This window comes from Chroicocephalus ridibundus, chromosome 12 (assembly GCF_963924245.1).
Source record: "Chroicocephalus ridibundus chromosome 12, bChrRid1.1, whole genome shotgun sequence".
In the NCBI taxonomy this organism is placed as follows: Eukaryota; Metazoa; Chordata; class Aves; order Charadriiformes; family Laridae; genus Chroicocephalus; species Chroicocephalus ridibundus.
Window position 1 is genome coordinate 5,755,883 of NC_086295.1, and position 24,011 is coordinate 5,779,893.

At 60.2% G+C, this 24,011-nt stretch overlaps 1 protein-coding gene across 1 annotated transcript; it reads left to right on the forward strand.

Moving 5' to 3' along the window:
* Nucleotides 1–7,997: 7,997 nt before the first annotated feature.
* TGM2 (transglutaminase 2) lies at nt 7,998–23,397 on the forward strand. The gene is made up of 13 exons (XM_063349639.1): nt 7,998–8,333; nt 10,686–10,865; nt 13,494–13,736; nt 14,937–15,055; nt 15,980–16,108; nt 16,664–16,844; nt 17,818–17,953; nt 18,071–18,174; nt 18,302–18,541; nt 18,735–19,007; nt 21,611–21,771; nt 22,021–22,157; nt 22,479–23,397. Exons 1-13 carry the CDS (start codon nt 8,324–8,326, stop codon nt 22,633–22,635), a joined length of 2,070 nt encoding a protein of 689 aa, XP_063205709.1. The 5' UTR covers nt 7,998–8,323; the 3' UTR covers nt 22,636–23,397.
* The last annotated feature ends 614 nt before the right edge of the window (nt 23,398–24,011 follow it).

Genomic DNA, 24,011 nt, shown 5'->3' on the forward strand with positions numbered 1-24,011 from the left:
CAGGAAGGTGCTGCCATCAGTCCCCTCCCCTCTGCCCTGCCTTTTTCTCCCTCCTCCACTGCCTTCCTTGGCCAGGAAAAAAGTTGGGACTTTTTATATTGTAGTTTTTAGTTTAGGGAAAGTAGCACTTCCACGGAGAAACAGAATCATCTTCCAAAACAGATGGAATTCAGATTCTTTTGAATAAAGCAAAAAATGCCTTTCCTGTTGTTTTTCTTTTTCCAAAAGGAAAGGAACAAAAAAAAAGGATATTTTGCAGATCCTGAGATTAACTGATAACAAAAGGGAGAATTTCCGGCCCCTCGCTGGAGGGTGAATTGTTTCCTCAGAGGAGCCCAGCGCTCCAGGCTGCCCTCAGCCCCCACATCTAGGTGGGCACAGCTGGATACCTCCTACCAAAAGGTGTTTTTGCAACATTCTGCAAAAATTTTCTTATCTCCGCTGATCCTTCAGCGCGTGATTTATGACTCCAAGTCTGACCAATTAAGCTATAACCTTTCCAGAAAGGCGAGTGCAGGAGTTAATCAATGTCTCTTTCCCACCCATGAAATGGCAAAATCATTTGTCACGGGTTGGCGGGGGGTGGCCGGCGAGGCTGGGCTGGGGGGGTCCGGCAGTGCTGGCGTGCAGGGCACTGTGGCCGGCCCAGCCCATGGAGAGGAGCTGGAGAAACACTTTTTTCCAAAGGGAAAAAGGCAATAAGTGTTAGATGCAGAAGATGACAAAACCAGCCTGGAGACAGAGAAGGGCTGTGGATCAGGTAAGGACATCGGACCCATGGGGGGACTGCCCTCCTCTTCCCCAGGGAAGCTCTTGGGGGCAGGCGCCCCCCCAAAACCCCTCACTCCGGCAAAGCAGCCAGTACCAGGTTGGCACTGAGCAGGGAGCTCCGGCCAAGGTCGGCAGCTGAACTCTTCCTCTTCCTCCTCCTCCTCGCTGCCAGGTTCCCATCAAGACTGTGGGGGCAGGAGGGACGCTGAGTTATCAACCACAGCGAGACGGAGAGAAGAGGAAGGAAGAAACAGGCAGGGCGAGAGGATGCAACGCTCCCAGACAGAGCCGTGGCTGGAGGAAAGCATGGACGATGGGTGGCAAGGCAAAGGCATGGGGAAAACCGCAGGCGGGACAACACAAATGCCACGGACATGACCCCCAGCAGTTCTGGTGCCAGCGGAGCTGCCGTGGGCCCCTTCCCATTACAGCAGCGCCCGGTGTTAGGGCTCGGCCGCAAAGAGACGTCGGCATTTCAAAGCGCAGGATGGGCACTTGGCTCACGCTGCACAGGAAACGTGATTGTGCCCGGATTTGTGCTCCTGGAGGTCAACCAAGATACACGGGTCTGGTTTCAGCAGGTAAACACAGAGGGAGCCTGTAATGCAAGAGGAAGCTGAACGGCAACACAAAGCCATGCGGCACCATCCTTGGCATTTTGGAAGCGGCAGCAGAGATGTCCCAAAGCAGCTTCGTTATCTCCAAGCTCCTGCTCCAACAGGACAAACTTGGGTCTCGCCCATCATCAAGCCAACGTGGCTGGTGTAGGGTGGCCATAAATCAAATGAAAAAACCAAAGAAACAAGCCATTCCAAAGGAAAACAGGAATGTTGAAACGTTCGCCAAAAGGTCGAACTCAGAGGGCCGAACATAACTCCAGGCTGAGCTGGACAAGGCAAGGCCAACCCGGCTGCTTTCCAAAATCCCAGCTGTGCCCTGTCCTGAGGGACTGATGGAAAACGCGAGCATGTCAGGGGCCTGGCGGGAAGGCACCAAGGGGACAGAGTGGCGCAGGTGACCCCCTGCATGGGGGAAGTGCATCCCTCACGTGCGAATCCTGGGGAATCATGCGGCTTCAGGCATTTAGACGTGGACGCGTGCGCTCACAGAGGAACACAAACACGCTACACACCAAAGCCATGGCCAGCGAGTGCAGACCCCTCTTGTTCTCCTCCCACAAACCCATAGGAGCCTGTCTGCAATGAGGGCGGTGGGGGATTAATGGGGAGACACACTTCGGAGGAACAGGCACCCTGGGGGCAGGAGGGCTGGGGGGTTTCCAGCAAACTGATAGGAAATGACACTGGGAGACTGGAATTCAGCTCGCACAAGGTTCAACCAAGTTCACGTTGCAAAACACCGTGTCTCTGCTCACGGCTGCCCCGGCAGCGGATACGTGTCCGTCCCGCACAGCAACGCAGCCCATCCTCCGGTGCTGTGGCACCCCGCCGGCGGCTGGGACCAGCCTTGTGGCTATCCCAGGGCCACCAGCTCGGAAAGGCTTGACACAGCTGGAGAATCCCCGGCACACATTGCTGCTGCCCGCCCACAGGTCCCAGGATGGGCCTGCCCCATCCCCGGGGACCCCTGCCAGGGAAGCCCGCTCTGGAGCAGTGGCAGGGAAACCCTCCTGCCCCCTCACCAAGCCGACATGCAACAGGTTTGTGTTTCTCCTTTCTTTTAAACAGAAACACGGACTCGGCCTAAGAACAAAGACAGTGATGTAACAAATTCCTCCTCAACCCCCCCTTTAGCCGCGGGTTGGAATGCCTTTCCCCAGCGCTTTCCAGGGAAGCTGGTTATCAGCTGGCGGGCTCACCCCTCCCCAGGCGATGCTGCCTCAGCGCTCTGCACTTCTCGGTAACAGCCTCCGGCTCGGCGTGCGCCAAACGCCAGATCCAGAGCCTGGGACTTGCACATCCCTCCTCCCGCCTTGTGAGCAGAGGACACTTCGACTCCGTGCACCGCATCCACCAGACACCCCATGGCTGTGACAATGGAGCACGTCTGGCTCCACGGACCCGGCTGTGGGACCAGGTGGAAAACCAATCTGCTTTTTCCTTGGAAAAGCCACTTCTCCCCACCAAGGAAAGGCTGCCCGTTCCCTGTGCTGTGCTGCCTGTCCCGGTGGGCAGCTGCCCCCTCCTGCCCTGCCAGCGCTGCCCGCCGCACATCGCCGGGAACAAGAGCCCCTTTGTGCCGGCTCTCGAAGGCCTGCCGCCGCAGGAGCCCCCGCGCAGCTCCCAGCCCATCTTGCCCAACTGCTGGCCCAGCGCCAGAGCTGCCTGTGGCAACCAAAAGCCACAAAACAGGAGCCATGCCCGCACAGAGCCAGCTGCAGCCCCTGTCCCAAAAGGCGATCGATGTCTGTCTGTGCCACAGTCACTGACCCCAGCTTCCCCCTTCCCATCTGCTGGCCCGTCATCCCTCACCCTGGGCTGCGGTGACCTTACCCATGCTGTCTGCCACCGCTGCCCAGCCCTCGGCTCTGTCCCTACCAGGTACGGAGCAGCTACAGGTTTTTTCCCCCACTTTTGAAGTATTTTTCCGTGCTCACAGATGAGAGCACCTCTCCAGCCCCGGCAAGTGAGGGATAACTGCCATGTCCTACGTGCCAGGATCCCTATGGCCAGACATAAACGCTCCCCAATGGCCCCGTCATCAAGAGCATAAAACACTTTCTCCCCCTATAACCTTTTCCCTTTCCGGCCCCACCACCCCAGCACAGAGCCTGGGGCAGGGATGGGATGATGCCAGGCTCCCCGCTGAGGGTCTCCGGCTGCCGGGGTTGCCGTGCCAGGTGGGGAGCAGACGGGTCACCCTGGCTTTGGAGGGCTGCGGGAGGCAGCGGCTCTGCCAAGGGCTTTGGGGAACACCCCGGGGTGGGAGGCGATGCCGGCGAAGGGGCGGCAGAGCTGTTAAAAATCGGTTGACAACTTCACAGGGCGACTCAGAGGAAGACACTGTCCCTTTTCACGGCTTGTTTATCTGCCTGCACAAGAGACTGAGTCAGGATGTGCGGGCGCAGCCGGGGGCTGCCAGCCTCCCCGGCACACACCCAGGAGAGCAAACAGAGCCTCTGCCTGCGCGGGACCGGGGCAGGCAAGAAACCAGAACACTTTGAAGCAGCTCCAGGACCAGGGTGGGTGCCAGGGAAGTCACAATCCTCCGCTGAACACCTTGAGCAAATGAGGAGTTATTTCGGGCATCCAGCAGCGCAAACACCCTCTTAATGCAACCTTGTCTTACTAAGGAGAGTAAAAATAGTGCCATCGGTGTGGTTGGTCTCCCATGCGCGGCATTTTCCAGTGCCTGGGCAGACAGATGCCTCTGCGATACGTGGTGTTGAACAAAGTGGGCGCTAAAGCCGGAAAGAAGGGAGGTTTCCTCTCCCTGAGGTGCTGGAACCAAGCCCGGGGCTCGCCGGAGAGCCCCGGGGACAGACGGACACTCAGCTCCCGCCACTTCTGACAGAGCTGCCAGAGCAGGGACAGACGCTGCCAGTCGTTCCCGCTCTGTGCTTGGCCACAAAACCAGACAGAAGTTATTCCCTACAGCCTGACCAGCGCCAGGAGTCCCGGTTTGCCTGGCCCTGAGCACCCCAGACACCCCGACACCCCTCACGGCCACGAACTGCTCCTGCTCTGAGCCAGGAAAGCCTGTTTCCGATGGCTGCGCGGCAGACGGTGCCATCGCAGGCTGTTTGTCACACATCACCCGGAGGAAATTAAACGCATCCCGAGCGCGGGACCTCAGGCTGCCGAGTGCATCCAGAGTTCACGCAGGGTAAGGGAGGAAGTCCAGGCTTGTGCAGGCAGAGACGGAGCCTGCACGCTCCAGCGTGAGCCCAAACACACTGGCACATGTCACCGGTGATGGCTCCTGTGCCCAGGAAGCAGCCCTGGGAGCGGGGCCAGCTCGGGGCAGGTGAAAAAACAGCTGCCGGCGGGGCTGTGGGCTCCCACTGCCACTAGTTCTCCCCTGGCTTGGCAGGGGAGAGGGATTCCCACATGCCTGGAGAGATGGGCAGCTCTCCACATCCTCCCCTGCATCCATGGGATCAGCTGGACCCAGCTCTGCCCACGCTGCTGGCACCGAGGGGGCTGGGAGGAGGAAGAAGGTGACACCTTTAGAGGCTCCTCCTGTTGTCCCAAATCTGGGTTCTTCACCCAATGTGTAAAAACCAGCTGATGCATGGAGTCAGGATATTCGTTTTATTCCAGTTCTGGGCAGAAAAGCGTGCTAGGCAATAACTGGCAAAGCTGGCACACCCATTAGAAACACATGGGGTCTTCTGTACAAGAAGGTAACGAAGGAAAACCACATCAAAATAGCTGACTGGTCACTTGTAATTATATTAGAAAAGCTCATTTGCACAGGTCCCGATTTCTGTCTGGCTCAGTGAACTAAGATGGTCTTACATTTACACATAAAGTCTCCTCCTAGAGGTGTGATTTTTAGTATTAAAATTATCTCAGGTAACTAGAGGCTATTACCTTCATCCGATCCGGTACCACTAGGTTGCTGTTTAACGTTCTATTCTGTTGGGGCTCCACTTAGAACAATGACTAACTTCAAGAGTGGATTATTTATGTTTATGGGCTTTCTGGTTTAGGGATTTTTTTCCACTCCCGTTGCTATCCTGTCGTTCGTCTCAGTGGCCAGTTTGGCCCAAACCACGACACTATGGTTTCAGAGTAGGCCATCACATCATGGTTGCTCAATTTTCTGGATTTTTAATTCCTTTTGACATCAAATTCCCCCCTTTGAGACTTGTGGATATGCTTTACATCTCCCATAAGTCTCACCTTGTGTTTTTCCCAAGTCCTGGGATTCCTGTTCTCCTATTTTCCATATAAAAGTGTTTTCCTCTACTTTAGTCATCATTATTTGTGGGGGTTTTCTATCTTCCAGTGCCTGTTTGCAAAGACTTGCACACACAGGCAAACATTGAATCATACAACAACTCAATAACTAGATGATCAGTATAAATACAGATATTAAGTAGAGTCGCTTTAGCCGATTTAGGTTTGGTAACCAGGATGTTAGCTAGGAAAGATCTAATCCTTCCCGTTCCTTGACATTCGAGGCCAGATCCGTTAATTTCTGTATCTTCTCTTCTACTAATTGAGAATTTCTGTTAGATTTACGCAACGCATCCCCTTAAACTCCTTTCCTTCTTTACCTTTTTGTATAAAAGGCCCTATGTGTTTCTAACAGGTGTGCTGGCTTTGCGGATTATCACCCAGCACCCTTTTCTGCCCAGAACTGGAATAAAACAAATATCTCAACCCCTTGTGTCAATTGGTTTTTTGCACACTGGGTAAAGAGCCCAGATCTGGGACAACAGGAGGAGTCTAAGCCAGGAGAGCGGGACGCCGTGGCGGTGATGGCAGGGGCGCGCTGACAGGGTACATCCCGTGACGGGGCCAGCACTGCTCTGCGTTGGTGGCTGCGGGGGGGAGAAGGGCAGTGCCGACAACAGCAGTTCCCCTGGCAAAGACTCATGCACGCATCCAGCCCGTGCGCACGCATGGTGGAGCAGTACACGGACGGCTTTCCTTAGCACCAGCTGTCCCGAGCTTTCCCTCAGCGAGGATTTGCTGCACTGGCCTCAACCTCCCTCCCCACCTCCCTCGCAGATGGTGATGAAGGAGGGGACTCCCCCGGCCGCTGCGGCTCGGCTCCTTCACCCAGGATGCTGCCTTTCCAGGGCCCTTCTGCCCGCTGTCACACAGGGCAGCGCTGCTGCAGAATCAGCCGTGTGTCCCCACAGCGGGGCCGGGGCCCAGCCACACCAGGAGTCACTGGCTCACAGGGCTTTTCCTGGGTTTGTGCTCTTGGTGTGATCAGACCTTACAGTGACACCCTCTGGACCAAAAAGCCCTTTGTGGAGCTGGAAGAGGTTGCACAGCTTGCTGCAAACCCTCCCAGCACAGTGCTGCGGTATGTCCAAGCAGAAAAGTATCACCCATGGCCAGGGAGCCTTCACCAGGACCACCCCGAGTGCCAGGAGAGCAGATCCAGCTGCACAACCAGGACAGGACACAACAGGACACGGAGAGAGCCCAGGACAGCTGGGCTTTAATGGGGTACAGCCCATGTGTGGGCCCTGTGGGGCGACCCTAAGAACACCAAGTGGTGGACCCCAACCTCTTTCAGGACATTGCCATCCACCAGAAGGTCCTTGGTACCCACAGCAGCCTTGGAGCAACACACCAGCCACCAAACCTCCTGGGATCTGGGAGGGGAATGTGGTAAGGGGTCTGCAGGAGGGGACCGGTTGGGCTGAGAAGGATTTTCAGCATGCAGCCACCTCTGGCACAGGGGCTGCAGCATCCTGCACCCAGCCAAGGGCCAGAGAAAGGGGGTTTGCAGGGGGCTCCAGCAGGACCATCCTTGGTCCTGGCTCTGGTCAGCTTAAATCACGCGAAGAAAAAACAGTAACTAAAAGTCTGCTCCAGAGGAGAAACTTCTCAAGACCTTAGTCATCACAAGCCAAACCACTGCTGGGGTACCAAGGGCACTCCCAGACCCCAAGACCCCATGAAGGGACTCTGCCCTCAGCCCCTGCTTGGCAGTCTCAAGTCTGTCGGGTCACCCTTGGGGTGCACTGGGAGGGACAGTACAGGCCAGGCAGCCCCAGGTCACACCGCTGGCAGTCCCATGGGCCCGGAGACCCCCAGGCAGGAGAGGGACAGATGGTGCGTGGAGCAATGGGTGCCAAGGAAAGCACCAGCCCCTGCTCTGTGCACACTCCCCGTGGTGCCGTGCCACAGAGCAAACAGAAAGGTTTCCAGCCCATTTTCCCCTCAAACAGCAAAATTCCCATCACGTTTTCCCTCTGGTCACCGCATCTCTTAGGGATGCATTTACGGGAAAGGGGGACTGACGGCTGCAATCCCGAGCAGCCATGTCCCTTGCCAGAAATAGCCGGGTATGGAGATAAGGCTCAGGGGAAGAAAACTTTATAAGGAGAAAACGTTCCCTGAGTTTCTGGCACCTCGGTGTGAACTGCACAGCCCACTCTCCTCCCCCCACTTTTTGGTTTTTTTTTTTTTTCTTTCTTTTTTTTTTTTCCTCTCCCCTCTCCACCGGCAGCGTTTCCAGCCCCAGCCCGGGGGCGGCGGCGGCCGGGGCCCCGCCGCTTCTGGGTGGGGGCTGAACCCCCCCACCCCACCCCCCCGGCCACTAATTTTTTTTTTTTTTTTTTTTTCTTTTTGGGTGGTTATTTTAAATAGGTGGGACCGAAACCGCTCCGTTTCCTGGAAACTTTGTTTTCCCTTTCTTTCCCTCCGCCATCCCCGGCCGCGGGGGTGTGCGCGGCGGCGGCGGCGGTATAAATGGAGCGAGCGGCGGGGCCGGGCGGCGGGCGGTGAGGGGCAGCTCCCCTGGCACCAGGACCAGGACCAGGACCAGGACCAGGACCAGGACCAGGACCAGGACCAGGACCAGGACCAGGACCAGGACCAGGACCAGGACCAGGACCGCGACCGCGACCGCGACATCCCGCTACCAGCACCAGGACCGCGACATCCCGGTACCGGGCACCATGGCCGAAGGTAAAATTACAGCAGGACGATCCCCTCCCGCCGGTGCCCGGGGTTTCTGGCCCGCGGGCAGCGCCGACCGGCCGGAGCCCCCCGCCCCCCCGAGCTCCCCCCGCCGCCGCCCCGGCACCTGCGCGGGGGCGCCCGGGAGCGAAGCGCTGCCGCGGCCGGGGCTCGGCGGCACCTTCAGCCGTTAACTGCCCGCTCCTTTTCCTGCGAGCTGGCCCAAGAGCCGCTCACCCAACTCCCAGCTAAAGCAAAGGGCGGTAGGGAATGGGAAAAAAAACTAAAAGAGTGGACGGTGGTGACAAGAAAAGAGCGGTTACGCGCTGGGTCTGCTCCCTTCCCTCCCTCCACAGCTACAATGCTCTCCGCTGGCCAGAGCGACGCCAGTATTAACAGAATGAAGTTTGGTGCTATTTAAAGCTTTCAGTGCCCTCCGAGATGAGTGTCGACAGCTAGACTGGGAACATGCGCCCACGTCCCAGCCTGGTTTAAGGAGGATTTCTGGAGGCTCAGTCAAAAGTACTGCTTTTGGCCTTCAGAAATCCCTCCACACGGGTGGCTTTTCAGACCTGCACAGGGAGGCAAAGACAACCCTGACCTACCACAGACCTGTCTCCAAAATCCCAGGAAACAGGACTGTGCGATACCGATGGACGCACAGCCCTCTGGGTGAGAGACCATCACTCTGCCCCGGTGCCCAGCAGCACCGTGGGCTGTCCCAGCTCCTGGCACCGCAGCAGCGATGTCAACACAGGTCCCTCAGGTTGGACACTGGCACCACCACCTCCCGGCGTAAAGCCGAGCTGCTACACTCTTACTCCGGTGCGGTGGTGCCTGGGACCCCGCTGCCACCTTCATGCCCTGGTAGCACTGCAGCCCCCTCCCTGCCCATCTCTTGGCACTGCTCAGCTTGGGAAGAAGCACCTGTGGTTCGAACACTCTGTTTTCTGGGTGGCTGGGACAAGGAGGAGCCCCAGTCCTGCTCTCTTAACACGCTTATTTGCAATGAGTTGGCTCAGCGTCAGCAAGGTTCGCACTCACACAGCTCGTGTGCTGTAGCACGAAGCTGTATTTCTGCTTACAAAGGGGGAGGTGGCAAAGGAAAGGACCTTTCTGTGCTCTGTCCCCAGTCCAGGGTCCCAATAGACCAGCTGGAGGGACCTTGCCCTTATTTATGGACAGCCTCAGCTGTCCACAGCAGCTCCTGCAGCACGGTGAGGGTCGGTGATGAGCCCGACCACCTCCCCTGGATGCACGCTACGGTGTCCACATGCCCGGAGAGCCGGGAGTGGCGTTTCCATTTAACTCTGGGAACAGGCAGACATTTCCACCTGGCACCAGCCCACAGAGGGCTCGGTGACTACCGCTGCTGGCATGCCAGCACGGGGAAAGGCACAGCCAGGGAGAGCTGCAGCACAAGGCCAGCGAGCCCCGCATCGTCCCTCACGAGCCGCCCCGGTCCCTGGCTGGTGCTGAGCTCACTGTGTGCTCTCCTCCACTAAATGCTTTTGTTTATTTTGGCAATTAACCGGTCTGCTGGCAGAGCATTCCAGGGTCACTAGCCTTGAGCAATGATAAACGATAGCACATCGCTCCAGCCCAGCACCTGGGCCGGCGAGGACATGGCCGCTGGCTGCCCCGGCACGCAGCCCTGCCTGGGCTGGGAGGCAGAGCAGGGCAGAGCGCCCGAGGCCAGGGAATCAGACACCCTCTTTGTCACCGAATTTACGGTGGATCTCCCCGATTTGTCAGCAGTCGCGGAGCGGTAAATCTGCCCAGAGGGCTGCCCTCAGCCTGGCCGAGGCACAGAACCATCCCTGGCATTCCCCAGGCTCAGCGGTGCTCATTTGGGGCGGGGGCACACAGACAGCAAAACCCAGCCAACGGGCCCCACACCTCCCAGAAAGCAGAGATGAGCCCTGGGCTTTGCTCCAGCGCTGGATGCCATGAGCCGTGGACCTGGCACAGCTCTGGCAGCACATGGTGCCTCTTGCTCCGTGGTGGTACCGTGGAGGGCACAAGAAATACGGCACAGAGCTCGGGCGGGAGGGCAGTGCTTTGCTGCGAGCTCAGCTGACACCTGGCTGCAGAACCCCTGCCCCGGGGTGCTCCGCTCGTAGCGCAGGATGTGAGCCCAGCCTGCAGAGCCCTCCAGGAGGGATGCTCACACCAGGGGAGGACGGGGCAGCTTGGGCAGAGGCGGCTGCCAAACCCCGGCACCGAGGTCCAAAAACCGGCACCGAGGGTGGGGGTAATAGTCCCTTCTGCCCGAATGCGGGGGCTGCGTGTGCGGGGCACGGCTGCACCCTGGGAACGCGCGGCGGAGGGTAAGAGCTGTACACGCTGCTTCCTTTGCAGAGCTGGTGCTGGAGACATGGGACCTGCAGTGCGAGCGCAACAGCCGGGAGCACCGGACGGTGGAGATGGGCTGCCAGCAGCTGGTGGTGCGGCGGGGGCAGCCCTTCACCATCACCCTGCACTTCTCGGGCAGAAGCTACGAGGAGGGGGTGGACAAACTCGCCTTCAACGTCGAGACGGGTGAGTGCCACCGTGCCCTGTGCCATGAGAGAGAGCCAGCCCCAGGGCTCGCCCCACGCTCACGAAAAAGATGGGGCAAAACTCTTTATCGGGGAGCATAGTGGTAAGACGAGGGGTAACAGTAACTGAAAGAGGGGAGATTTAGATTAGATATTAGGAAGAAATTCTTTACTATCAGGGTGACGTGGCACTGGAACAGGTTGCCCAGAGAAGCTGTGGCTGCCCCATCCCTGGAGGGGTTCAAGGCCAGGCTGGACAGGGCGTGGAGCAACCTGGGCTGGTGGGAGGTGTCCCTGCCCAGCGCAGAGGGGTGGCACTGGGTGATCTTTAAGGTCCCTTCCAACCCAAACCAGTCTACAATTCAGATAAAGACAAAGAGAATAGGTAGAAAGTCTGCTCCATAACGAGAGCTGAAGGGAAGCGATAAAGAAATAAAACAAAAAGCTGCTGCTGCTGCCTCCTCCTCCTCCCTGGTGCCAAGCCGGACTTGGGGCCAGGCTGGAGCTGCCAACTCACCAGGAAGGGCCAGAGAACCCTCCCAAGTCTCTTGCCCTTCCGAGAAACAGCAGCAAAAGAGAATCTTTTCAGCCAGAGGGTTTTATGGCGCTTTTGCTGATGGTCTTTTTACCCAGCCACCCCTGCCCCCCCCCCGTCGCTCAGACGTCCCCGGAGCGGGGTTTGCTCAAGAAACACAAACCCTGGAGAAAGGAAACGCTCCCATTGAGCCCCCCCAGCTCACAGCCCTGCTGCACCCCCACCCCCCTCCCCGAGCGGTGCTGGAGCTGGTACACAGGAGCGGGGCAGGTCCCCGTGGGTCTGCGCTGGGGGCTTCTCCCACTGCTGCCATAGCCCTGGCGAGAACCCGCTGGGAGTGGCGGGGACAGGGACATTGCTCCCACGGCCAGAGCCGGGCACAGCTGTCGGGAAGGGGCTCAGCCCCCGCCAGCTCGGAGCAAAGGGAGAGGAAACTCTTTCTTGGGCAAGAGTTATTTTGAGGCTGCAGCGTCCTGCTGAGTCAATCAGGGCAGAACTCAAAGTGAAACTGCACCCGGGTTTCTTCACAGGGTAAAACACTCTTTGCCTTTTCTCCTGAAAGCTCTGACCCCACCACGGCGTGACAAACGCTAACCCAGCACCTCCCCGGCTTCACCCTAAACCGGCATCTCCCCCATCGCCCCCCGTCCCAAAGCAACCATGGCGGGGGTCTGCCCCCCTTCCCCCCGCTCAAACCCACCGGGTTTTTACGAGGTCGTGCTGCACCCCGGGCGATGCCAGCCTGGTTTCACAAGCGAGGAGAAGCCCCGTGGCGCAGCCTCCTGGGGCAAAGGCACAGGCTGGCAGCGGCTGCCATGGGGCTGGAGCACAGCCCCGGCGCTTGCAGAAAAAGGGCAAAGGTGCTTCTGCTCTCGGTGGCCCCAGCAGGTCCCTCACCGAGGTTGGACCCACAGCCCCATCGGGGCAGGGGCTGCCAGATCTATCCTCCCCAGGACAGCGAGGCTGCGTTGCCACCTCCCGCAGGAAAGAGGGGAACGGCTCTGTACAAAAATAGAGCCCGTATTTTTAAAGCAGCTGTGTTTGAAGAGCTCTGCTCAGACATCTGAGCCCTGGGGGGATGCCGTGGGCTTTGCAGGCAGGGAGGAAGAGGAGGCGGCAGGCTCCCATGGCTGGCCGTCCCTTCAGCAGCACCAGGCTGACCCTTGCCAAAAGGACACAGTTAGCTCAACCCAACCTCCCCCAAAAGGGCAGAGAGGAGAAACTGTGTCACTCGCATGAGTTCATGAGTATTTTCGGTGACTCGCCTGGCGTCCTGCCCACGCTGCGGGCGAAGGCTGGCGGGGGACCAGCCCGGGGCTGTGCTCCCAGGGGTGATGGGGTGGGGGGGGGAGCAGACCGTTGTGGCACCACTGCACGGGCTGCCAGCCAGCCCCCCACAGGCACCGGCATTGGCATCACCGCGGCCGGGGCTGGGCGTCACCGCTCCCCGGAGGAGCGGTGTTTGGAGCTGGCTCGGCGCAGGTGGCTTGGCCACAGCCACGGCAGCTCGGAGGGGCCGGCAGGGATCACGCTGTCCTCGGCTGGACCGCTGCGGCCAGTGATGTCACGGCCAATCGTGGGATGTTTGCAGCAACGCCTGAGGCTGCGCACGCATAGCGGGGCTCCCACTGAGGGCACCCCCGTGGCGGGGCTCCAGGATTCGCAGCCAGGGCCCCCCTGCTGCGGCAGGACCGGGCTGTGCGGGCGCAGGGACAATGGCACGGGGACTCTGCTCCGAGCGGGAGTGGGTGCAGCTGAGGAGAGGAGACATGGCCCTGGGGTGAGCACCCCCTCTGCTCTCCTGGCCCTGGGGCACCCACGGGGCAAGTTTCTTCCTCCTACCCCTTCCCAAAAGCAAAGGACGTGCCTGAGCTTCCCACAGCTGGGCTGCCCTGTGCCCCAGATATCCAACAAACCAAACAATGAACATTCCTGGGTTGCAAGAGCCGAGGTCCGGGCAGCTGCCGCAGGGCAGAGGGCATGGGAGCACCGCGGGGTTCTCGTGGGGCAGGTCCCCTTCGTGCAACCCCTCATGGCACGGGGCTCCCAGGCCCCCCAGAACACGGGGAGAGCCGACATCCTCCTTCTTGGCAGGGCCCTGCCCCATCGAAACATCGGGAACCAGGTCCCACTTTGCCGTGACCAACTACCCAGAGGAATCGGGCTGGAGCGCCGTGATCCAGCAGGAGGACGAGGGGTCGCTCTCCATCTCGCTCTGCTCTCCCCCCAACGCCCGTGTCGGCCGCTACAGCCTGACACTGGAGACCTCCACCGGCTACCAGGGCACCAGCTGCCACATCGGGGACTTTGTTCTGCTCTTTAACGCCTGGCACCCAGGTGAGGCTTTCATCTTCCCAAGACCAGGGGTTCCCAGGGAAGGCGAGCACGAGCTGCCCCCCAGCTCTGCCAGGGCGGAGCATCCCCGCAGGTCTCACACCATGGCAGGTCCCAGGTGCCCCAAGCTCTGCCCTGACCTCAGATCTAAGCAGGAATCCCCACTTTACTTCCACCTTTGCGTGGTTCCCGCAGCAGGTCAGGACCACGAGCACCGTCCCCCACCCCAGGACACACGCAGCCCCTTTGCCAGCGCCCCAAACACCCAGTGACCCATCCACACTGTCCCCACCACGCGACACCCCGCAGGAGCTCACCTCTGCGGAGCTGGTGTGAAGCCCCGGGCAGCCTCCAACAGCAACTCCTGTCCAGGAGGCAGGCAGAGGAAAAGGGCCTAATTACCCCTAATTAATTGCCCCCACCTGGCCCAGACCTGCCCACCCCCACCTGCCCCCAGACCCCACTGAGGGCTCAGGGACGAGCTCTGGGCGCTCCCGGGGGTGTCACTGTCCGGGTTAAATTTGGGCAGCCTGACCCAGAAGGGAGGATTGGTGTTGTGGGGTTTAACGACCCTGGGCAAACAATAGCTGGGAATTTCATCTCCGTGTCCTTCCTCTGTCCCGAGGAGCAGCCCTGTGCTGCCCCGCTCCCAGCTCCGTTTCCTGAATCCCAAACACTCCGTGCTGGCTCCACTGAGATAAGGGGCTTGAGGAAGCTTTGCTCGCCCAGGACTGTGCCGAGCACTGGCGCTGGGGATGTGTGTTTTGGTTTTTTTTCTGAAAACATTTCCAGTAAATAGTGATTTTTCCAGGAGTAACTGCTGTGAGAGCAAAATGGCTTCAGCTGCCATCTCAGGCAGTGTTCCTGGTTCTCACTGCTCGTTTCTCCCACCAGGGAAGTTTCCCTTCCTGGGAAAAGACTCCACTCCATAAAACACAAGGGAGGAAAGAAAGGGAGAAACGAGAAAAACTGGAAGAGAAAACCACAAGCCCACTGAAATTTTCCCACCAGCTGAAATCAACCCGAGTTGAAATTCTCCAGCTGCTTTTTCAGATGGGAGCAGTTCCAGCCCCTGTTGTCTCATTTCCCACCAGACCCATCCCCAGTCACTGCCCGGCACGTCCCCGGGGAGGGGGGGGGACCCTGAGCCGGGCCGGGGGGCGCGGGGCAGAGCCCCATCCCCATCTCTCGCTCTCCCTGCAGAGGACACGGTTTTCCTCCGAGACGAGGACGAGCGCCGCGAGTACGTGCTGTCCCAGCAGGGACTCATCTACCAGGGCTCCCGCGACTACATCACCTCCACCCCCTGGAACTTTGGCCAGGTGAGCGGGGCATGGTCCCCCAGGACCCCCCAGGACCCCCAGTTGAGCCCAGCCCGTGCAGCCCTGGCAGTGCAGGGCATAGGGGCTGGTGCCACATACGTGTCCCCAGACATGCACCCCAAATGCGGCCAGCACATCGGGGAGGATCCGGCCCCGCCATGCAGCCGTGGGACAAACCAACCGAGATCCCATTTCTGAGAGGGGAAAGCGCTGGCTTTGAATTGTGGCGGAGCGAGGGGAGCGTTCCTGCACGGTTCCTGGGGGCCCCTGTGGCCACACGCTCCTAATCGGGGCGGCCACGCTGCGCCGGGAGCTGGCAGCCGATAACGCGCTCCCCAGCGCCGTGCCGGCTGCGCTGATAAGGCAGTGCCGGTGCCCCGAGCTGCAGCCCCCCATGGCCGTGCTGGGATCCCAGCACTGGGGGAGCCCGGACACCCTCCCCGAGCTCCGGGCTGTTCCGGAGGGGCTGTGAGGCTGGTGGGAGCGGGGGTGCCTGTGGCCCCTGCAGCATCCGTGTGTCAGCATCCGTGTGTCAATTCGGGGAAGGGCTGTGACTCACCCGGTGATGGGAAATAGGTGGGTTTCCCCGGGGGTCAGGTCCCTGCCTGACCCCTGTGCGGCAGCGGCTGCAGGAAGCAGGATCCGGCCCCGGCGCGAGGGCGGGAGCTTACCCTTGGGTTCCGCAGGCTGAGCCTCGGCCGGCCGCAGCACCAGACCCTCGTCACGGTGACAAAAAACCAGGGAAAGTCACTCAGTGGATGCTGTCTTGGGGAGGGGACCCTGGGGCTGCGTGACCCCACCGTGTGCCCAGCAACGCCACTCGCAGGGGCATCGTGGTGAGCCAGGGAGGGGGGACCGAGGCAGGAGAGCCCCCCCCTGCACCGTGGGGACCTCACACATCTTTTCTCCCCGGCTCTGTACCAGTTCGAGGATGACATCTTGTCCATCTGCCTCAACCTGCTGGACATAAACCCCAAATTCCTGAGGGACCAGAACCAGGATTGCTCCCGCCGCAATGACCCCGTGTACATCGGCAGGGTGGTGAGCGCCATGGTGAGTCCCGTGGGGTTCCGGCCACCAGCGCAGCCGGCAGGGTGTCCCCAAGCTCCCCAGAACCCCACGTCCCATGCAAACACCCCCCTGCTGTCCTCCCCCCTCGGTGAGAGAGAGGTGGTGTTTGCCATTCCCCTCCCAGTTGCACCAGTTTCCTTCGCTGGGGAGTTTCACATCCCCTTTACAACCTTCCCACTATATATATACATATATCGCATATATATAAATATATATATATATAAAAAATGTCCTTTTAAGAGGAGAGAAATAGCAGAGGCGGGCACGCACCATCCCGGGAGCAGCCTTTGCTCCTCTCTGGCTGCTGCGCTTTATAACCGCAACCCAAATGCCAGGCGGGAGGACACGTTTCTAAAATCCATCCCCAATTAGCACATCCCGATTACAGCCTCGCCATCCACCCCTGCATCCCGGTGAGCTCCTGCACTGCTCCAGGGTGGCTGGCACGTGTGAGCTTTCCTTCCCTCGCCAGCTTTTTCCTGCCCCTCCGCGCCCGGCCATCCCTCCATCACGGCCCCTTCTTGTCTCGTGCCGCAGGTAAATTGTAACGACGAGGACCGGGGGGTGCTGGCGGGGCGGTGGGACAACAATTACGAAGACGGGACGAGCCCCATGGCCTGGATCGGGAGCGTGGATATTCTCAAGAGGTGGAAGAAGTTTGGGTGTCAGCCAGTCAAGTACGGCCAGTGCTGGGTTTTTGCTGCCGTGGCGTGTACCGGTGAGAGCAGACGTGTCCCCCTGTCCCCTTTCCCGGCAGGATGGGGTCATCCGTGTCCTCTTCCCATCTCCCACCCCCGCAGCCCGCTCCCTGTGCTGCAGCAGGAGGGAACAGGCTGGGACTGATTACAATCAGCCCGCAATGATTGCTTAGCAATTAAGCTCTCTGTTATTCTAATTTGTCGGGAAATAGAGGGGGAAAAAAAATTATAGAAAAGGGCTTTTCAGTTGGCAGAGAGGGAGGTGTTGGACTCAAGGCGCAGGAGAAGGAAAGTGGCTTTTAAGGTCAAGTTTGCAAGAAAGCCATGAATCCACTGAGATCAAAATAATTTCACTGCCACCGAGGCAGTCAAGCTGGGGCAAAAGAGAAGAAAAAATTCCAGGCTCGCTTCTCTTGAGAAAAACACACACACACACACTTGCCCTGCGAAGAAACGCTGCCCTTGCGGGGTCGCGCGAGCGCGCATGTGCGTTTCTATATCACAGATCTATGAGGTCCTTTTTTTTTGAGGAGAGAAAGAGCAGAAAACTAAAGTGGATTTTCCGCAACTCTCAGAAGTTTATAGCCTTCCTTTGAAGCGTTATAACTACCTCCCCGTTCCCCGGGGAGCTCCGCTCGCAGTAAAAGGCAGCTGTGAGATTAAATAAGAGGTTGCAGCGCGCTGCTGCCCGTGCACTCCTTCAAAAGCACTCGCAGCCGCTTTTGTGCCTTTTTTCTCCTGCAATATCAAAACCCGACAGACTGTCAGTGCCGCCTGCCACCCGCCTGGCGTGCAGAGTCCCACGGCGACGGCAGGAGCCGGTTTGTCCTGGGGATCGGGCCCTGGGTACCTTTTTTGGGTGGGAAAGAGAAGGCCAAGGAGCCGTGCAAACCCGGGGCTCCGTGGGACGGGAGCCGTGCAAACCCGGGGCTCCGTGGGACGGGAGCCGTGCAAAGCCGGGACCCCGTCTCACCCTGCCCTGCCTCCCCGCAGTCATGCGGTGCCTGGGGATCCCCAGCCGGGTGGTGACCAACTACAACTCAGCTCACGACACCAACGGTAACCTGATCATCGACCGCTACCTCAACGAGACGGGGAAGGAGGACCGGCGCTCCAGGGACATGATCTGGTGAGCGGCGCGGCAGGACCCCAGCCTGCCCACCCCTGGGGCGGCGTTTGCTCCTTCCCCGGAGCCCGGTGGGCGCTGGGGGAGGCTGAAGCCCCTACGTCCTGGCTTCCCTTGCAGGAACTTCCACTGCTGGGTGGAATCCTGGATGGCCCGTCCAGACCTGGCACCCGGCTACGATGGCTGGCAGGCGCTGGACCCGACGCCCCAGGAGAAGAGCGAAGGTACGGCGTGCACCACACGGGTGCTCCATCCCGCCCCCAGCACAGCAGGGTCTCCCCCCGCCATGACCGTGTCTTGCCCCTGTGGTGGCCAAACCTTGGGTGGTGACAGCGGTTCCGCTCCCTGCAGGGGTTTTCTGCTGCGGGCCGGCCCCCGTCAAAGCCATCAGGGAGGGCGACCTGCAGCTGAAGTACGACATCCCCTTCATCTTCGCGGAGGTGAACGCCGACGTGGTGTACTGGGTGGTGCAGGGCGATGGGACGCAGAAGAAGAGCACCCACTCCTCGGTCGTGGGGAAGAACATCAGCACCAAGAGCGTGGGGAGGGACAGCAGGGAGGACATCACCCACACCTACAAGTACCCGGAGGGTACGGGGCAGCAGAGGGGGCAGAGACACCCGGGGGGGGGGGGGGGGTCGGCTGTTGTGAAACAGAGTGGGGGGAATGATTAATTAATGCAGAAGCTGCACCAGGAGGGCTCCAGGCATCAGGGCAAAGCAGCCCGGACCGTGCCCTCCCCATATTCCCCCTGAGAACCAAATTTTTTTTCCGTGCGCCGCAGGGTCTGAAAAGGAGAGAGAAGTTTTTGCGAAGGCAGAGCACGAGACGAGATCGCTCAGGGAGGAGGACGAGGGGCTGCACCTCAAGATCAAGCTGTCGGAGGGCGCGAACAACGGCTGCGACTTCGACGTCTTCGCCGTCATCAACAACAGCACAGACACGGAGCGAGTCTGCCGGCTCATGCTGTGCGCTCGACCCACCAGCTACAACGGCACCGTCGGGCCCCAGTGCGGCATGAAGGACCTGCTGAATGTCACCCTCGAACCCTGGGCAGGTAAGGGACCCGCTGGCGAGCGAGGAGAGGATGCTCCAGTCAGGGCTGGGGTCAGGGCAACCATTTTCCCCGCGTTTGGCTGCATCTCTGGGGTCTGCGGTGAGGCAGGGATGGGTCCCCCCGGCACAGCACCACCGTGGTGTCCGGGGCAGCCCTCGCAGCCGGGGGAAGGAGCCACCACCGCCAGGTCCTGGCTCCACGCTGACAGCATTCCAGAGAGGAAATCCTGTGGCTGCCAGCCGCACACACACCAGCCAAGCAGCAGTAAGAGCTGGGCAGGTCCCATCGGGGGGTCAGCGCGGGGAGCCGGGAGCAGTGGGGAGGGCTGCAGGCTCGCACGGAGCCCCCCGTGCAGGGCCTGAGCGTCAGCACCAACCTTCCATGAAAACAAGATGTGAGCCAAGGGCCGGATTTTGCTTTCAGCCTTCCCTTCTTCTCTTCTCCAGCCTGGCACTGCCCAGCACTGCAGGGGTTGTATCCCCTCTGGTGGCACCATCACCACGGGTTGGAGGTATCCCCTCCGGTTGTACCATCAGGTCGGCACACACCAGCCTGGTGCAGGGCAGCAATTGGAGGTTTCTGTTTAATCCCATGGAATAACAGCAGCATTAAAGCACAGCCTGGGGCTGGGCGGTGGGAGCTGCCAGCACCCAGAGCCGGCGCCGGGGTGTTTCTCCATCCGGCAGCCCTGTGTTCCCCAGCACCCCCGTTCACCAGCGACTGCCTCGAGGGGCAAAGCCCCAGGCGAGCTACGAGCTGCGCTGGAAAGTGATGCCTCCCTCCTTCAGGGCTGCGCCCTTATTTATCTACCACTGCGGATTTTTAATCTTTGATGAAAGGCTAAGGAACGTTGCTCAGGCAGGGGGCTGGGAATGCATTTAGAGAGGACGAAAAGTTACTGCCGTTGCATCTGTCGTGCCGAGGGAGCAAGCTGTGCGCATCGCAGGGCTCTCATCCCAGGGCGCTCTGCCGCATCCCTCTCTCCTGCACCCCTCTTTCCTGCATCCCTCTCTTGCTCTTCCACACGCCTCTGCTCCACAAGCCGGAGCTGGGCTCTGCGGCAGGATTTTCCCACAGGCAGGGAGAGCGGGACTGACCCCGGGTCAGCTCCGAGAGCACGGTCCCAGGCTGGTCACCGCGGCGCTGGAGCTCTCGACGGCTCCTTCTTGGGTGGGCGCGACATCTCACAGCTTTCACCGCAGAGCTGTCCTGGGGCGGCCCGTTGAACCTTTGTTAGCCTTTGTTGCAAATTAGCATTACCGCCTGGTAATTAAACAAGAGTTTTGATTTATGTCAGTTTTCCACAGACCCTTCAGGGCTTGGAAATGCAATACATCTGCTGTCCTGGAACAGCTTAATTCTTAATCTAAGCCAAGATCTGCTCTTCTAATAGGGCCCGTAACAAATGCAGCGCTCGGCGCTCTGCTATTTGTTGAGCTGCATTAAGGGAACACCGAATGTGCCCACTCTTGCTGTCACAAAGGGAATCGGGACGCTGCCTTTGCTCACGCTGGCACCCCATCCCTGCGGTGTCGGCACCGGCGGGTACCAGCATCTGCGAGTGCCTGTAGAGATGCTCTGGAGCCTTCTGCTGTGGGGCTGGATGGGGTCGGTGGGGGCCAAGCCCTGCTGGACTTTAAGGTCTTCAACATTCCCATCCACAAGTTAATCCAACATCACTTTCTCTGCAACTTTAATTACAAGCTCCTGAAGATTCTCCCCTCAGCTCCCGCCTGGGAATACACACCCTGGGAATCCCCAGAGTCCCCTTTAGGGAGCCCTTGCACTCTGTGCCGGCGCAGGGAGCCCAACCGGAGCAGTGCTGAGGCCATTCCTCTCCCCGCAGCCTCAGCCGATGCTCCAGCACTTCACGTCTTGTCCTGGGAACACCAGGCTTCGCTTCCAGCGGTCACGGCCTCTCTGAGGTCCTTTCCCACAACAGCTCGGCAGCTGGTTGCCTTCCTTTCCACCCTCAGCACGAGACAGCCCAGTCCCTGAGACAGCTTTTGGATAAATGATGCTCAGAGCTGAGCGAGGCCAGCTGTCGGAGCCCCCCCGGGACCCCGGTGCAGGTGCAGCGCCGGGGTCCTGCCCTGGCACGTGGCTCCTTCCCCTCCTGTGTCCTGAATGTCACCTCTGGCCCCTGGTTCTGGAGCTCGGCCGGGCTGTGAGGTCCCCCCCTGCCACCCCAAGGCGGGCGCTCGCAACCCTGTGTCCCTGCGGGGTGGGAGCAGCACCGGCACCCAGCACCCCGAGGACCCAGCCGGGCACAGGGTGACCAGCTGAAGGTGTCTGAGGCTCATTTGGGAAACGTTGGTGATCTGGGGGTTGGTGGCAGCTAAATATAACCCGTTTTCTTGGGGAAGCAGTTAGGCAAGACATCCCCCAGGCCAGGCTTTCTTGTGGGTGCTCCAGCCGGCAGCTCGTGGTGCCTGCCCACACTGTGGTACCCCTTCCCAGCACGGGTGTCCCCAGCTCCCCCAAGACTTCCCCATCCTGGAGAAGCTCCTGGGGAGCCCAGAACAGCTGGGTGCCATCATGGGGCTGCAGGTGCTGGGCTGGGGAAGGGGCGAGCTCTGACCCCGCTCCGCTTCCCCTTCCAGAAAAGAGAGTGCCCCTGCGGATCCTGTATGAGAACTACAGGGAGAACCTGACCCAGGACAACCTCATCAAGGTGGTGGCTCTCCTGACCGAGTACCAGACTGGTGACGTCATCGTGGCCATCAGGGACGTCTACATCCAGAACCCGGAGATCAAGATCAGGGTAAGGGCTCAGCTGCTCTGTCCCGTGTGGGTTTGGAGGGGACATTTCCCATTCCCAGGGGGTTCCTGCAATCACCCTGGGGTCTCGGTCCCAGTGATCTGAGCCCTGGGGCTGGAGCAACCCCACCACAGCAGGGCTTGTTCCTGCATCTCCGAGCATCCCCAGGGACCTGCCTTGGCCCCGGGGCAGGGGGAGCGCCATGGCCCCCAGGCAGGGTGATGCTGGGTCTTCAACTCCATTTCCTTGCAGATTTTAGGGGAGCCGATGCAGAATCGGAAGCTGGTGGCAGAGATCAGCCTGGTGAACCCCCTCGCAGTCCCCCTGAACAACTGCGTGTTCGTGGTGGAGGGCACCGGTCTCACCGATGGGCAGCAGGTCAAGGAGCTGTAAGAGCTTTTCCTTCCTTAACCCGGCCGGGCCATTGGGAACGGGGTAGGGGTGGATTTTTGTGCCTGGAGCCCCCAGTGGAAGGCAGGCCCATGGCCTGGCTCTGCTACGGGCACAGGGGGAGCTGGGGCTGCAGTGGTCCCCGCGGGGTGCGAGGGGCTCGGAGCATCTCTGGGGAGAGGGGGGGGGCTGGGCCATGCCAAGGGGGGTCCCTGCTTCCCAGCATCCCAGTGCCGTCCTGCAGCACCGTGGGCACGGGGAGGGTGACAGGTCAGCAGGAGGGAGAGTGGCCACCCTGCTGACCCCCTGTCCTCCCCCAGCGAGGAGCCCGTGGAACCGCAGGCGGTGGCCAAGTTCAGGTTGGATTTCGTGCCGAGCCAGGCCGGGCTGCACAAGCTGATGGTGGACTTCGAGAGCGACAAGCTGACGGGGGTGAAGGGCTACCGCAACGTCATCATCGCGCCCCAGCCCAACTGAGCGGCCGCCGCGGCCCCCCCCCGCCCCTGCTGCAGAGACCCTGCCTCCCCTCCTGCTCGGGGGCTCGCCGGCCCCCCACTCGCTTTACCCAAAGACGGTCCCAGCGGCGCAGGGAAGGACAACTGCCGAAGCCCAGCCTGACCCCGACGCAGCGGCCGCGATGCCGTGCTCCTCCCCGGGAGCGCTCGGTGCTGTGGGGAGAGAAGCGACGGCAGCAGGGAGAGGAGAGAGGGGCTGGGGGTGTTCGGGGGCTCCCTGCGGCAGCCGCTCGCTTCACCACCTTTCCCTCACCCCGCAGGGTGACAATGTCCCCGTCCTGCCTGTCCCGGGTGCAGCAGGGACCCCCGAGACCAGCACCGCCGGGCTGGGGCCGGCCCCCTCCTCCTTCTGCAGCGCTGCCAGCCCCGGCCCGTGGAGCGGATTTCATAAATCAAAGAGCAGAACAAACTTCTCCAGCACTGACTGCACCTCCGCCGTGCTCACGCGTGCCGTTACAGTTCTCTGGACGTGATTCAGCAGAGAAAAGATTGTATACTGTGAGCACAAGGCTGTTTATACGCTATATACATATATAACAAATCTATTTATAGCTATATAAATACATACTGCATATAACCCTCCTGCACAGGTAGAGCGGGGTATTCGCTTTCATAACAGTTGCTGTCACTGCACCCGCTGCGCAGTGACGGATGGGACGTTACCTTGACATGAATTAACTATGCAAGCACCGAATAAAAACTCTATTTTTCACTTTTAAAGCCAGACCCAGCTCTTCTTGAGCATCCTCTCCGAAGGGAGGCACCCAGCAGCTCCTCGCCCAGTGCCCGAGGGGTGGGGGGGGGCGAGTTCACCCCCAGCCCGGCGCTGTCGCTGTGGTTTATTGCTGTGGCTGGTGCGTGGCTGCACTGAACCCCCGCTGTCGGCTCCGCTTCACCCACCTCCCTCCGCCCCCGAGCACAGCCCAGCACCCCGGGGTGCTCTGCAGTTCAGGGGCTGTACCCCCAAAAGAGCGGTGACCCCCGCGGCTCTCCGGCTCCCACAGCACGACCCGGCAGCACCCACGGGTGAACCAATGGGTCACCAATGGGTGAACCCGCGTCAGACTGCGAGGCAGCGCGGCGCCAGGGGCTGATGCAGACTCCACGCGTCCCTGGTGTGTTTCTCCCATAGCAGGGATGGCACGGTGCTGTGGCTGGGCGCTAAGGACAGGAGAGAAAACCCATACGGGAAATTAAACAACCAGCTTTTGCACACCCAGGCTCTCCTAGGGGCCGGAGAAAGCATGAGCCGGCAGCCGAAACACAAGAAACACGACCTGGGAGCGAGGGAAAAGGGGTGTCTGAGCACAGGGATGCGGGAGGAGCGTGGGGGTTTGT